Here is a 16,000-nt window from a genome sequence, read left to right on the forward strand (position 1 = left end):
GCCTAGCCAGAGGAAGCAAATCGATCCCAACTGTAAGTATAATAGGTTACAGCCAATGACTTTTATAAAATGTGCTGATGCTCTGTATTATTGAAGATATTTCTCTGCTTCTGGCTATGCAAAACAAATGCTTATGGGTACTGTGAGTTTTTAAACGTCAATTCTTTATGACTAAAAGACATGGCTGGAGAACAGGATAATCCCTTACATCTATAGTCATTTGGGGGAAAGAGGTTGCCTGGCAGTTACCCTTTTTGCTTAGGAGATCATTCTAGATCTCTCAGTTCATGGCCACCTCTGAGACTGCCTAGTAGATGCTTCCCTGAACCCCTCCAAAGCTTAGTGGGCACAGGTGGTGTCCCCCAAGCAGGAAACCAGGAGGACCGGGCCATCCTCACACAGTGGAAGACTGGGACCGACATAACAGGGCAGTGGTCTGGGACTCAGGAAGCTGCAGAAAATGCCTGGCACCCCCATACACTGGGCTTTCCTGGCCGTGACCCCTTCCCCCAGCCTGCCCTGGCCAGGCTTCCTGCCAGCCAGGCTCCCTGCTCCTGTGGTCTGAGCACTCCCTCTGTCCCCACAGCGTGTCCGGGGGTGAGCTGTTCGAGCGCATCATCGATGAGGACTTTGAGCTGACCGAGCGGGAGTGCATCAAGTACATGAGGCAGATCTCGGAGGGGGTGGAGTACATCCACAAGCAGGGCATTGTCCATCTGGACCTCAAGCCCGAGAACATCATGTGTGTCAACAAGACAGGCACCAGGATCAAGCTCATCGACTTCGGTCTGGCCAGGAGGTTGGGTAAGGCCGAGCCACCTCTCCTGTTGGCACCAACACGTCATGGCAGTGGCCATGGCTGTGTGTGTTCCGGGCACTGTATTAGACACAACAGTATTAAAGGGGATGCCCTGGATTGGAGCTGAGATCACAGACCGTGGAGACTGCCCCTCCCACTTACCAGCTGTGGGAACCTATGTCTCAAATTTCTCATCTGTAAATTGGGGTAACAGTAGGACTCACCTCATAGAGTTGTTATGGGCTCACTGAGTTAATGTAGGTAGAGGGATAAGAGCAGTGCCTCGCACATGGTAAGCACCTTGTAGGTGTTTTCATTTGTTTTATCATTATTATTTTTTTCACTCTGGTGCCTTCAGCAGCAGAACGTTTTGCTGATGGTGCTTCCTCCCATTTGCACCCTACTGTACAGTTTCCAGAGCACTTTCACCTACTTTCTCTCATCTGATTCTCACAGCAGCGCTTGGAGGCAGGCAGGGCAGATTTTGTGAGCCTCAATTTGTAGACCAGGAAACCGAGGTTCACAGTAGCTTTGCCCAGCAAGTCCCATGATGAGCTGGGGTGGAATGAGGACCTGGGGCCTAGTCCAGGGCTCTCTGAAGCAACACTGCTCTTCCTGCCCTTTCAGGAGGCAGGGCATGTTAGGGGAAGGCGCTCAGGGCCTGAGTACCCAACCCAAGAGTCATTTTGGTGGGTGATGGTCCTCTATGGCTCAGAGGCACCACCTCAGGGTTACGGTTTTTCCCAACTAACCTCCCAGCAGCTCCTGGGAAGAGAGATGTGACACTAGACGTGGAGAGGTGGGTGGGGGAGGGGAGGAACATGGCTCAGGAGTCAGACCCCCTGGGTTAGGTCCTGAGCACCATTTACCGGGAGGCAGGGTTGGGGGGGAGTCACTCCCTGGGCCTCCCTTTTCTCCTTGGGAGATGGGGGTCATCCTCCTTGGCCAGAGCATTAAATAGGAAAGTCCTCGTAAAGCAGGCAGCAGGGTACAAATGACAGACTGAATGGTAGAGATTATTTTCAAGCACAAGTCACCACCCCTGTCTCAGGGAACTCTGGAGAGCCATTCCATCCGGGGCAGGGCGGTTCCACTGGTGTGTGATGCCCTTGTTCCACGAGGAGGCTGTTGTCCCTGTGCCGTCCTGCAGGGGGAGAGCCGCTGAAGGCCGGCCTCGCCTGTGTCCCTCCCAGGCATCTGCTGACCTCGGGTTGGCTTAGGGACGTTCTGGCGATTGATCCCTCTCCATCCTGGTTGCAGAGAACGCGGGCTCTCTGAAGGTCCTCTTTGGCACCCCAGAGTTCGTCGCACCGGAAGTGATCAACTACGAGCCCATTGGCTACGCCACAGACATGTGGAGTATCGGGGTCATCTGCTACATCCTGTGAGTCCTGGGGCACACGGCGGGAGGGTCCCCAGGCTGCCCTGCTGTTGACGGGACCAGGGCGGGTCCTGATGGGGAGCCCGCCTAGAGTCAGGAGGGCGGTAGGCTCCCAACCCCCTCCTCGCTGGCCTGCCTGGCTTCTGTGCTCCCGGTGATGTCCACGGCCCACGTCACACTTCTGCAGGAGCGTCTAGCTCTACACAGCAGGAGCCCCCTTCTGGGCCCCTCACCATCCTTGATGCTAGCCACCTAGGGGCCTTTGGTCAGGAGGACAGGAACGTGGCTGGTGCCGTGGAATTTACCTTCATGTGTGTACATGGGTCCATAGAGAAGCAGGGAGAGAGCCCAGGTGTACATCTGCTGTGGGTGTCATCGTCATCTTCAGAGGGCCGCACCCCATCCTCACGGCAGAGGGACCCCAAATTCCAGCCTCATCTCTGCGTCCAGTATACAGACTAATTAATAAGCACTTTTGATGATAGAGCTTTTAGTGGGACCCATAGACAACAAACAGAAAGCTACTGTGTAGTAATTAGAATTGGGAAATTAGGTGGAAAATAGGAAGCCATTCCGTTAAAAAATGCTGGAGAAAAGAGGGAAGGCCAGTCATCTAGACCAGTGCTTCACAGACAGTAATATGAGGGAATCACCTGGGCTGCTTAGATTACAAGTTCTGATTCAGAAGCTCCAGGGGACCTGAGAATCCACATTCCTAACAGGCGCTGGTTGCTGGTGGTGCTGGTCTGAAGACAGCACTTTGAGTACCAGGCCCTAGAGCACACCCTCTTGTTGGGATTTGACTGATTTAGTCTCTGAAGCCTGAGGCTGCAAGCAGGCACTAGCCTTAGTGGCAGCCCCTGAGTTTGTGTGGCATCACACAGTTATGGGATGGTCTCCCTGAAAATGCAGATATGCATGTAGTCATTTTGCAAAAAGGTTTTGTTGTTAAAGCAAAAGGACAAATTAAACATTTTCACAGAAAACTTGAATATTGACCTCTAAGAATACTTTCTTAGGTCCATGGGGTCTTCAGACCCCAGTGTGAGAAACGGCTTTAGGTGATTCTACTGCACAGCCAGGTTTAGGAACCACTGTTACAAAAGCTTTAGCAGAAGCAGAGTGATTGTGTGTGTGTATGTGTGTGTGTGTGTGTGTGTGTGTGTGTGTGCGCGCGCGCGCACCAATGTGGCTTTTTCACGTGCTCAGGAGTCTTACTCTCCCTGTGGGCTATGAGGACAGCCTACCTCAGTTGAACCTGTGTCACAGGTTCTGTACCCCAGAGAGTCATCTTCTTCCCTGCTTGGGGTCACCCCCACCCACACAGCCTCCCCCAGAGCATCAGAGAAGAAACTCTGGCCAGGAGAGCATCTCCCTGCCTCTCCCTGCCCAGGAGAAAGGGAGCTGAGGAGTGAAGAAAACTGCCAGATTCTGTAGTGCTGGCCCCTTGGTAAATAAAGGAGAGCAGGGCAGTGGGGGCTGCCCCAGGCTGGATGGGCTCACGCCGGACCTTTGCCCAGGAGAGGGTCTTGGGACACGGTCTTTGGTCAGCTCCCTCTGTTCAGACCCAGCTGCCCTGTGGCTTGGCTTGGCCCTGGGTCCCCCTGCAGCCATCGTGGAGACTTGCCTTACTCTCTCCATCGGTTTTCCCACTGCTGTAGAATCAGGACCATCTGTTTGGCCCTCAGAATAAACCTGGGGGTGGGGCATGGCAGAGATTCGATCTTCATTGGGCATTGAGGTCACAGGAGCCAGGGAAGCCCACATGGCTGCCCACTTCCCAGAGTCCTAGAGCATGGCCAGCTGTCCCAGTTCACCCAGCACTGATGGGTTTCCCAGGATACGGGACTTTCAGTGCTGCAGTGAGGACCATCCTGGGCAAACTAGGACGATCGGTCTCCCTACGGGTCAGGGCCAGACCGGTGACTAGACGCTCAGTGAATTTGCACAGTAAACACACCTATACCCAGACCCGGAAACCACACAATACCAGGCCCGCAGCCCTCCCGGTGCCCAGGCTCTGGTTACTCCCTCAGGGGTAACCTGATCCCCATTCTAACATCACGCACCATGTTCACCTGTTTTGAACTTTATATAAAAGAAATCATACAGAAAGATGTGTCTGGCTTCTGCCCCACCTTGTTTGTGGCCCCCATTCACGTTACGGTGTGTAGCTGTAGTTCATTCTTGGTGCTGTATAGTGTTTCACTCTGTGAACTTCATCCAGTTGACTTATCCATTCTGTGCCGATGGGCTAGATTCCAGTTCGGGTTATTGTGAGTGTTCCGGTACACGTGCTTTAGTGAACATCTTTATGCATTTCTGTTGGATATATAATCTAGAACTAGAATTACTGGCTCATAAGAGCACTTTATTTTAAAATGAAAATTCTTTGAGGTGGAAGAAGTAATTTGGATTACATGGTTTGCTAGATTACTTTTAAAGCTGAGACCTAGGAATAGGGAAGGGCTTTTTGAAATGGGGGGAAAATAATTTTGATGAATGGGGCACCAGCCTGAAGGCATCCGGACGGAGGCGGGAGGAGGGTGGAGAGGTGCCTGTGGAAGGGGGGCAGGTGAGCAGTGGGGGTGGCGGACCCAGGCCAGCCCTACGCAGCCTCCTGTAGCCTCCCCAGCGTCAGGCTGCTCTGCCCTGCGGGGCGTTTCCTGCTGGCTCTCACAGTGGGGATTGAGCTCTGGGAGTCTCTCTCCTCAGCTAGGGCTGTCGGCAGGGCACGTGGTGTGAGAACGGAAGGCGCAGCCAGGTTGCTTCCGCCCAGCCCCTGCTCTGCAGAATTCTGGAGCCGCTGCCGCAAGCCCCCAGCAGAGGTTCTCTGGCGGCCCTCGTGCACCCTCCGTCCCTCTCTTTGGAGCTTGGAGTCGTTTGTGCCAGAGGATGCCCCCCGCTCCCCACCATCTCCTTTCTGGGGCCAGTGAGGTATGGAGAGCTGGGGGACGAGTGATAACAGGTGTATCCCTCAGCGCAGATTTGGTGGGCACCTCCTAAGTGAGCAGCTGTGTCCCGTAAGTTGTTTTGACTTTGCTGAAGGAACTCCTTCTCACACCCTCGGAGGGATCGGGGCAGAGCCTGTCACGGTACAGGAGACCTGGCTCCACTGCCTGCCCAGGGTCCCCAGGCAGGGTAGAGATGTAGCAGGTGGGGTTGGGGGCCCCTTACCCTCTCACCCCTGATTCTGAAGGGAGAAGCAGGTTTCGTGGATCTGCTGGAGACTTCTGCTCTTACCAATACCCATTGGTTTCTGGCAGGAAGAGAGAGGACCAGGCTCTCTAGGCCGCACTTCCACGGTGAAGACATTCTAAGCCCCGCCTCCTTTTCTAAGACCTCCTTCCCTCTCTTATCTCCCTCCCCCCATTTCCTTAGGACTTGCTGTTCCCTTACTGCCTGTGGAGACACCAAAACCCTTCTCTGTGCCCTGCCCTCACCCCTACCCCAGAATTCCTTCTCCTCCTCCCCTCCCCCAAGCTGCTGCCCTGCTTTCTCCTCCCTACCATCTTCCTGCTGTGCTCAGCTGCAGACGTCCCATCTCAGCTCATCTGTGAGCACGTACCATGGTCCAGCGAGGCAGGTCCATCCCCGTCTGGAATCTACCTTCTGGGGACAGCAGCCTAGTGAGCTGGGGAGAAGTCCCAGTGCCCAAGCATCAGGTACCTACTCAGACTCAGATTTGGATGCAGGGCTCTTCAGAGGGATCCAGCAGCTCCACCCAGGGCTGCTTCTTCCCTCTTAGCTGCTGAGTCCAGACATGCTCTCTATTGCAGGTCCTGAGACCTCCAGGCACCCCACATCCACACCAGGCCCAGACACCACCCGCAGGTTTTGCTCTCCAGGGACTTGGGCTGTGGTTAACATGACTAAACCCTGGGTCTGTCTTTCCTAGGCTACTGCACAAAACGATGCCCAGCTCTTCCTGTGGGGCCTGACCAGCCCTCTCAAATCTTCCCACCACACCAGGGAATGAGCATCCCAAGGATAAAATGGGATAAAATACTAACCCCTTCCTAAGCGCTCAGCAGTTCTGCTGGAAGATGTATGGCCTCCTTTGCTGGCCATTCATGCAGTGGAATCATCTGCTTAAAAAGCACCACAGAGAAAGTGTAATTCAAGAGGCATTTCTGCCTTCTGTCTCCTCATGCTCTGTCCTCCAAGCAGAACACGCCCCCGCATCAGATTCCCTGGTGAGGTTTGGCTGCAGCAAGAGATTAAGAAATTAGAACACCCTGCAGTCATGTCCTTAGCTGACTCATTAGCACAAAGACTAATATTTAACCATTAAAAATGAACATTGAGACTCTGTATACACTTGTGAAAGACAATGTCAAGTGAGGAAAAAGTAGACCATCCAAGAACTTGCCCACACTGATGACAATTTTGTGAAAACCAGACAAATTCACTGGTTATGTTGGGGAGAAAAACACTTTCCTCTACCTCTTTGGTTCAGTTCTTGGGGGTCTGCAAGTCAAACTGACAAAAGACAGTTTAACGGGACTTCCCTGATGGCACAGTGGCTAAGACTCCACGCTCCCAATGCAGGGGGCCCGGGTTCGATCCCTGGCCAGGGAAGTAGATCCCATATGCGTGCTGCAACTAACACTTCACATGCCACAACTAAGGAGCCCACATGCAGCAACTAAGACCTGGCACAACCAAATAAATAATTTTTTTTTTAAAAGGACAGATTAACAAAAAGAAAACAGATTTAATTATGTACATATGCACAGGTGTTCATAAAGAAATGTGACTCAAGTTACCTTTAAAATTTGGGGCTTATATACTACTTTAACAAAGAGTGATAAATTATACAGAAATAACTAGATGAAGGAAAAAGGGTTTGGAGCTTCTGGAGGGAGTAAATTGTGACAAGGTAACTAGGAAATGTATAGGGACTGTTCGGCGATATCTAATATGCAGATGACAGTCTTTCTCCTCTTCCTGGGAAGAGAAGAAATGGACAAATAGAACAAATGGAAATTTATGTCACCTTAACAAAGAGAAATTTATGTCCTGCTTTTAGACAGAAAAAGGGAGGACAAAGGGCTAATTGCCTTCAGCTCAAGGCAATTTTTATGCCCAAGTTCATATTTTGGGGAGGTATACTCTGATCCCCTTCAGTTAAAACCCTAGGTAAGACTGGGAAAAGAGGTGAGTAGCTGTGTTTTTAATGCTAGGGTTACTATGTTTGTTAATTGGGTTGAACAACCCAACCATATATGATCCCATGCAAATTCTAGCAATAAAGAAAAAGTACAAGAAAGGAAGTTTAAAAATTCTGCAAAATCCCACCACCACGGAAAGGCGTTACTAAAATTCGAATACTGTCTTCATCGTCAGGCTCTGCATATTTTTTATTTTAGAGACGTACTGTTTATCAGGGGGAATGCTGGGGGAGCTGGGGCAGGTGAGGAGCCAGCCAAGGCTTGGGAGGGATTTCAGATGGATGGGCTGCCAGGAAGGAGGAGTGCCAGGGGCCAGAGGAGAGGAGGCTCTCCCCAACTATGAACATCACAGAGATTAAGCCCTATCTTTGTAGGATGACAGTTCCTAATTAGGAAAGGAGGTTTACAGAAGGCGGCCTTTCAGCATTCCACAGCAGGGTTGTTTACTTCCCTGCCCCCTCCCCCCCCTCCCGGCGATCTCTTGGAGTGCTGTAGGACTTCCCCTCTTTGTTTCAAATGGAAAGTGCAGAGACAGAATGAAGCATGTAGCTGGCAAGCAAGAGTCAGGCTGCTTCTTGATGGGACTAGTTAAGCCTATGGGCTTCCTGGGAGCCCCTAGGAATTCTAGTCCAGTACCCTTGGTGTATAAGGGGGGAAGCTGAGGCCCAGAGAGGGGAAAGGAATAGCATATAACAGCACAGACTCTGGCCTGGTGAGGTCCCACCCTTCCCTCATTGTGATATGATCGAGAATGATTATCTCCATGCCCTCTGAGAACATAAATGGGTGTCTTGCTTTAAGATATTTTAATGCCATCTATAAAACTCTTTTATTCAAAAGCACAAATATGTTGATTAGGGTGAGATAATTCACACTGAAAAAGCTCTTTTTCTTCTTTTTAATGAAGATTTTCACCAGAGGGTTCCTCCCATGGCAAGCTTTCCTTGCAATATTTCAATAGATTTTGTTTTACAAAACTTAGTTTTCAGGGCCGAGTGTATTTCATAAGCTGATGCCTCTTGGATGCCAAAACAGCTCCCGAGGGGTTTGCATTATTGTTTATGATGAGGGATTTGGGGAAAGCGTTGTTAGTGAAGCCTTAACTTGGAAGGTTGATGGCATGAGGGCCCTAGATCCATCTCATGGGGCTCAGGTGGGGACAGGGCAGGACCAGCTACATAAATCATAGGGCCCAGTGCAGCATAAAAAGGTGGGGTGACTTGTGTAAACATTAAGAATTTCAAAATGATGGCAGCAGAGCATGAAGCCAAGAGTGGGGCTCTTCCAAGGCCCATGAAGCTGGCCCTAGGTCAGGGTGAGTGGCGGGCTGCACGGCTGGGGGGAAGATGAGGTGCCCACCAGAGGTGAGAAGTGAGGCCAGTAAGCCAGACGTCTGCTCCGTTCGGCTTTGAGATACTTTACCTTCCAAATTTTATTTGGCTTAAGCTATTGGTAAGTGAGTCATTCCAGAGATCACAGATTGATGGGGCAGTGGGGGTGAACTGTGTACAGAAGAACTGCATAATAGCTATGGTCACAGACCAAGCTCCGTACTGCGGACCAGGCCTCCTGCCAGTGCTGTACGCTGTGATTTACTTCATCTTCCTAGAAATGACTGTACAAATTAGCGGTTAAGAAATAGGCTCATTGGGCTTTTCTGGTGGCGCAGTGGTTGAGAGTCTGCCTGCCGATGCAGGGGTCACGGGTTCGTGCCCCAGTTCGGGAGGATCCCACATGCCGCGGAGCAGCTGGGCCCGTGAGCCATGGCCGCTGAGCCTGCGCGTCCGGAGCCTGTGCTCCGCAAAGGGGGGGCCGCGACAGTCAGAGGCCCGCGTACCGCAAAAAAAAAAAAGAAAAAAAAGAAATAGGCTCATTGACTGCAAATCCTTGAGCAAGTTACTTACCCCCACTTGGTGCCTCAGTTTCCTTATCTGTTAAACGAAGTAATGAGTTACCTGCCTTAAAGGGTGGTGTTAAGACTGAATGAGTCCATCTGTTTTAGCTCTCTGCCCAGTGCATGGCACATAGTGAACATTTGATAGATGTCTGCTGTTATGAGAATGAGGACACAGGAGAAGGAGAACAGGGAGAGGTGGCAGTGGTGACCACTCCAAGTAGCAGGTTGTCCATCTAACAGAGGAGGAAGCTGACACAGAGAGATGAGGGGAATTGTCCAAGGTCACCCAGCGAATGAACAGGCCATGGTTCCTCTGAGGGAAGTTTTCTGGTTTGGCCTAAATGCCTCAGGCGCATTGACGTCAAGTATAGATGGATCACCGACCCGCATTGCAGGTCCACCCTTCGTGGACACACCCTTGCCGAGCCCCACTTGGGCTGGCCCTGTTCTTGATGCTGATGGTGAGAGGTGGGAGGGCGGGACAGGGTGCAGTGATGAGTGCTGTACCACGTGACCAGTCCACGGGTGTGTGTGTGTGTGTGTGTGCGCGTGCGCGCGCGCACGCGCGCGCATGCCTGGAGCCCTGCGAAGGAGGCCATTCCTCCCCCCAGGACCTTGGAGAAGGTTCTGCAGGGCGAAGTTCTCGCCTGGGTGTTGGGGAAGAACAGAAGGCAGGGAGGAAGGCCCTGCAGTGCTGTGTGGAAGTGGTAAACTGAAGAAAAGTCCCTCCGCCTCAGCTTCACAGGCAGGTGGTGTCAACAGGCGGGCGACACACCAGAAGTACAGTGAGTGAGCCAGCGGGCAGAGGCTGAGAGCCACGCCCCCTTCTCTCCTGGGTGGGAGGGGAAGCAGGCGTGGGGGCGTGTGGGGCGCTCTCACCTCTGACCTCAGGGAGCGCTCCCCTGGCGGGACCGCCCTCCCTGCTGGCCTCCCCCACTCACTGCTCTCCTCTCTCCTCCCCCAGGGTCAGTGGACTGTCCCCCTTCATGGGTGACAACGATAACGAAACCTTAGCCAACGTCACCTCAGCCACCTGGGACTTTGACGACGAGGCCTTCGATGAGATCTCCGATGACGCCAAGGACTTTATCAGCAGCTTGCTAAAGAAAGATATGAAGTAATGGGTCGCGATTTCAGTCTTTTCGGCCTCCCCACTCCCCGGACTGGGGTCCAGAGGCAGGGACTCTCTTTCCCTGTCGTGGGCCCCTCCGCACCCGAGGAGGGGAGGATGGGCACTGCGTGCGCGAGGGTCCTGCTCCCTGGTGCCCGACACTCTCCTGTCTTTCGAAGCACAGAAACCTCACCTGAAAAGCAGCGCTTGACTGCCTGTTGACGGAATGAGGCAGCTTGTGTGTGAATAACGACAGCCCCTTTTATTTTCCGTGTACAGCTGTGGCCTGCAGCCGCCCTGCGGAAACCTCAGCCCCCCTTCTGGGGCTTGCAGGGGAGGTACCCTGTTTGCCGGTCCTGACCATACTCCTAGCTATTCTGGCTGGATGCTTATTTTGTATCTAGATCATGTAGGAGGTGCCTGCCTGAGTGTGGCCAGGTACCTTCCACCACTGGCCAGTTAGGCTGTGACCCCAGGCCACTGGGCCCAGCTCCATCTCTGTCCCCTGCAACAGTGCAGACTGTGAGGTTCTCTCCTCCACCTTCTGGGGCTGCCTGGAGCTGCCCAGGTGGTCAGCAGATGACAATAAAGAACATCTGTGAACGTCAGGAGGCCTGAGTGTTCAGGCATATAGACGGCCTAAGGCTGTGAGGAAAGGTCAGACGCCCAAGGTGCTCAGTCAGTATTTCAGGGGGAAGAGGATGGAGGTGGGAGCAGTAGAGGAGGCTAGAGCAGAGGAGGGGAGGTTGAGGGGGTCTTGGTGTGGCTGGAGAGAATTCACTGGCGAGGGGAAGCAGCTACCGTTACGGTAGGAAATGGAGAGGGGCCGTGCACGTGCCGGGAGGGCCGGCCTGCAGCAGGGCAAGGGAGTGGTGGGGTGTCGGCGGGGGGCCACGGGCTGTCGGGCGCCTCACCCACTCTGTGAACAGGTGGCCAGATGAGGCAAGGCCTGGCTCCAGGGGCCCCGGGGAGTCGTATTTGGCAATACAAGCAGCTGTAAGCTTTTCCCCAGAAGGTGGTGTTGAAACAGGTGGCGTGCCGGAGGAAGGCGGGAGGAGTCAGCCCAGAGGCTCTGCATGTGCACCAAGGGGACTTTGTGGCCTAGGTTCTGCCCTGTCTCCCTGGCCCGCAGACCCCTGTGAGGCTGTCGGTCGTCTTGCCCCCTCTGGGGGAAATCCTGTCTGGGACATGAGAGCACAGTTGCTAAAGGAGCGAGGCTAGAGGGTCTCTTAAGTGGTTCGGTCTGGTTTTCTGGTTACGCACCCACCTCTCAGTCCTTTTTAGCCAGCTCAGGGCCAAACTCCTCCAGAGGAGACATTCCACACTCCTTGACAGCGAGGTCTTTTTAGCACTTTGCTGCCCCAGTCTTCACCTCAGAAGCAGGCGTGACCCAAGGAGGATCTAGATGTTGCGGGGGGCCGAGATGCCCCTCCCGTGTGATGGGTCCCCGCTCCCCAGGTGCCTCAGGGAGGTGCGGATCTCCTTCCTAACAACTCTGGTCCAAGGATGGCTTCTGTCAACCAGGCTTCATTCACCCAAGATGTGGTAAATGAGGTATTGTGTGTATACCCTATTTTCTCACCTGACCTTGAGTTTATTCAGAAACGTGTTGGCTTCTCTGTGCTCGTAAAATGGACTCACCAAAGAATTGATTTCATATAGATCAAGACACTAGATTCCCATAAACTCAAACTCAGCATCTCTTCAACCAGAAATCTCCATCTATCAGCACTTTAAAAAATGTTTTTCTAAGTTAATACATGTAAGTTGTACAAACTTTGAATATAAGAAAATTAAAATAATCCATATCCCCTTATCTAAAGACCACTACATTTGCTATAGTTAGCAAATTTACTTTTACTCATTTTTCTACATATGTTAGCACTTGGTATTTTGGGCTTCATTAGTCCTATGACAATTAAGGTGATGGCCCTGAAATATTTCTAGATTCCCAGAGCTTTCAGAAGATTAAATGAGTTTCAGTGCAGTTCTAAGGTTGTCATAATTCATAGGTTGTACAAAGCTGGATGCTTATTTTGTATCTAGCTCATGTAGGAGCTGCCTGCCTGAGTGTGGCCAGGTACCTTCCACCACTGGCCAGTTAGGCTGTGACCCCAGGCCCAGAGAATGTGATCTCTGAGTTTTAATGGGAAAAACCTGATACTCAACCACACCATAAGATTTGAGAGTTCACTGATTCTCGAAGGTTTGGGCCTAAGGTTTCACTCTTCTCTCCATCAGACAAGGAGGCAGAAGGATCGGGCCTCCACAGTTCCCAGCCCCCACGTGACCAGCAGAATGACCCCACCCTGGAATACGGTGCCAGTCATTCCCAGACATGTCTGCCCTCCAGCACTTAGCCTCCCTAGACCCCAAGGGCAGGTCATGAGACTCCAGTTGCTTACTGGTGTTTAGGCTTTCCCAACACTAATGTATTCTGGGTCTAGTCAGTGTAACCCAGACCAAGAGAGGAAAAAGGCCAAGAGCACAGTGATTCTCACCATGGTGGATGGACTGGGAGCAGACAGCCCTGGGCTCTGCCCTGTGTAACTAGGGACAGGTGACCTCCCGTTTCTGATCTGACCAGCAGTCTCTGTGGTCCCCTTCTGCTCAGAAACCCTCTGATCTCTGCCTATATTAGAAACCGCTTGGACTGCACCCAGTGCCTTCAGCATACATGGCTAATGAAAGACACCAAGAACATGGAGGCCAAGAAACTCTCCAAGGACCGGATGAAGAAGTACATGGCAAGAAGAAAATGGCAGGTAATGAGGGGTCACTTTGGACTGGGATGTCGCCCCTCATAATTGCTTTATTCAAGCTACCCTCATTCCCAACTTGCCCTGGCCTCACTCCAGAAATGTTTACATTTGTTTCTGAAATAGTCTGGGACCAAGACTGACATTCCATGTCTTCGTGACTAGGGACGAGCAATGTCACCTTTAGGACTATTTGGCAGCCCTGGAGAATGTGATCTCCTTATAGGTAGCGTGATGGTCTTGCATTTCTTTACAGTGAAGGAGGTGGGCACATGTTCCACAAAGAGAGACATGGGAGAGACATAGAGAGGTTGCATGTTACTAGCTACATGTCCTTAGCCAAGTTACTTAACCTTGCTGTGCCTTCGTTTTCTCATCTATAAAATGGGGATATTAGTGGTACCAAATCTTTGTGAGATTCTCACTGTTGTGAGAATTATATGAGAGAATATTCATCTGGCCTTTAGCACATGGCCTGGCACATAGTAAGTGTTCACAGATGAGATCGGTAGCCAATATGTATGGAGGGCTGGCCACATATAGGGAACATTCAAAGCACTCTCTATGTAGTTTTTTAATCCTGGGAGGCAGGTACTATTGTTATCCCCAGTTCTCAGACAAACAAAGCAGAGAAAGGTTAGGAAGGTCACCCAGGGTCACAGCTAGTAAGTGGGAAAGCCAGGATTCAAACCCAGAGACTGGCTCCAGCGTACAGAGTCTTAACAGCACACAGTTTAATGACACAAATCGCCTCTGATTGTTAGCAGATGGAGAAAATGATCATCCAAAACCATAGAGAACTTATCATGATCTATTTTATTTCTATTATCACTACTAGTATTATAAAATTCCTGGGCTACTGGAGGGTGCATGGTTTCTATACTCAAGGAATGTACAGTGTAACAGGGACCTGAAGCAAATAGACATAAAAGGACATAACACACACCAAGAATTATAAATGTTCACTATAGCTCTCCATTCCCATATATGTGAGTGCGGACAGAGAATGGAACCAGTCACACCAGAGGTGGATGTGAGTCTGACAGGAGTCTGAAGTTGGCCATGGAACATGAGTAGAGCACAGAGAGGAGGGGATAACAGCACAGACGGAGGAAAAGGCGCAGAGGTGGGAACTGGACCTCACCCTGATCATGCTGGCCTGACAGGAGCAGTCTTTTAGCTGGGCATTCAGGGGACTGGGGCATTTGGACCTTGCCTTTGTGGCAGAGAACAAGGAAACCACCTTTTTAGGGGCAACTGGGACACTGGTGATTTGCCACACAGAATGACTAAACCGCAGTTCACTGAAAAGTCCAAGTTCACACAAAGGTTGAGAGGAGCAAAGGTGAGAGAGGGGCTTCGGGTGTGTGGGTCTGAGAGACTTCACCCCCTGCACATCTCAGCGGCCTCCCCGAAGTGGGAGTCAGTTCTTGGTTAGCCCCGCCTGAAGGTTTGGGTGGATCTCCTGGCCTCTGTCAAGTACCTGGTGAGTTGGAACACGTGTGCCGCTTACCTTACCCTCTGGTGCCATTAGGGTCCAGTGAAATCAGAGGAGCAAATATTCTTTAAAAAAAAACAAAGCCACAAGAGGACCACAAAATCAAAGGTTGGCTTTATTAATGATCCTGTGGCCAGTAGATCTCAAAGAAATAGCGGTATTTCTGGAGCAGATACGGTGACTGGTATGGGGGTGGGGCAGTTCTCAGAGGAGGGAATTGCACTGGGTTTTGGTTGGATGAGGCCGTGGGCTAAAGGGCAGCCTTATTACTTCAGGCTTCTGGAGGCATCCACACATCTGCTGGTGAACCAAAGCCAGGAAGAGCCTAAACCCAGGGGATAGGCGCAGAGAAGAGATAAGGAAATGGGAGAGGAAATAAATGGAATTTTTCAGTCAGATGTGTCCGGAAACCATAATTTGTGGTGATATCTGAATCACATTTTTTTCTTGTTGTTTACAGTGTTATCAGCCATAAGGTTTTCTGAAAGTGAGAAGGGAAAGGACAGAATTCAGAAAAGGAACATTAATTTCCTATTTTAATATAGGTAGCAGCATTTGGAAATGGCTTTTCCACAGAAACAGTGGTTATGTTTCACAAAATTACATAGAAAAGTAGTCTGCAAAATCCCATTCAACACATAATGTCCCTGAAGCATATTGTCACTGGTAATAGTTCAGCTGCATCTGACCACCTTGTGTTACATCTCCTCCTTAGGAAAATGTTTTCCACATTTTAAACTCTGGATACCAGAACCTTAGCACCCCTGGAATAGGGGGTTCCCTCTGAGAGCAGCTGAGGTTCTGTGTGCTGAGGCGGAGTGGAGTGGAGGGGGATAGAATGGGGTGTGCTGTGGAGGGAGAGGCCCAGGGCAAGCACAGGGGGCCCACAGCGCTCTACAGCTGCGTAAGAAAAGCTTCCTTGCTATCATTCTGGTGTGGTTTTTTTTTTTAAAGCTTATGACATTCTTAAGGATTTTTTAAATTTATTTTTGGCTGTGTTGGGTCTTCGTTGCTGCGCACGGGCTTTCTCTAGTTGCAGTGAGCGGGGTCTATTCTGTTGCAGTGCGTGGGCTTCTCATTGCGGTGGCTTCCCTTGTTGCAGAACAGGCGCTCTAGGCGCGGGGGTTTCAGTAGTTGTGGCACGTGGCCTCAGTAGTTGTGGCTCATGGGCTCTAGAGCACAGGCTCAGTAGTTGTGGTGCATGGGCTTAGTTGCTGTGTGGCACGTGGGATCTTCCCGGACCAGGGCTCGAACCCATGTCCCCTGCATTGGCAGGCGGATTCTTAACCACTGTGCCACCAGGGAAGCCCCTGGTGTGGTTTTCATAAAAGGGGAAGGAAGTAACATGGGAACAAGCCCCAACAAGCAAGCAATAGATAGA

The 16,000-nt window shown here is 51.3% G+C and overlaps 1 protein-coding gene across 2 annotated transcripts in view; it reads left to right on the forward strand.

Moving 5' to 3' along the window:
• The window catches only part of MYLK (myosin light chain kinase), a 118,726-nt gene that overhangs the window by 94,460 nt on the left and 8,266 nt on the right, over nt 1-16,000 (forward strand). For both annotated transcript variants that reach the window (XM_060150459.1, XM_060150458.1), the window contains 4 exons: nt 587-804; nt 2,060-2,183; nt 10,216-10,368; nt 13,004-13,127. In XM_060150459.1, coding sequence (XP_060006442.1) covers nt 587-804; nt 2,060-2,183; nt 10,216-10,368; nt 13,004-13,127 — 619 coding nt within the window. The remainder of the gene's footprint in view (nt 1-586; nt 805-2,059; nt 2,184-10,215; nt 10,369-13,003; nt 13,128-16,000) is intronic.

Source organism: Lagenorhynchus albirostris, chromosome 5 (assembly GCF_949774975.1).
Source record: "Lagenorhynchus albirostris chromosome 5, mLagAlb1.1, whole genome shotgun sequence".
Classification (NCBI taxonomy): Eukaryota; Metazoa; Chordata; class Mammalia; order Artiodactyla; family Delphinidae; genus Lagenorhynchus; species Lagenorhynchus albirostris.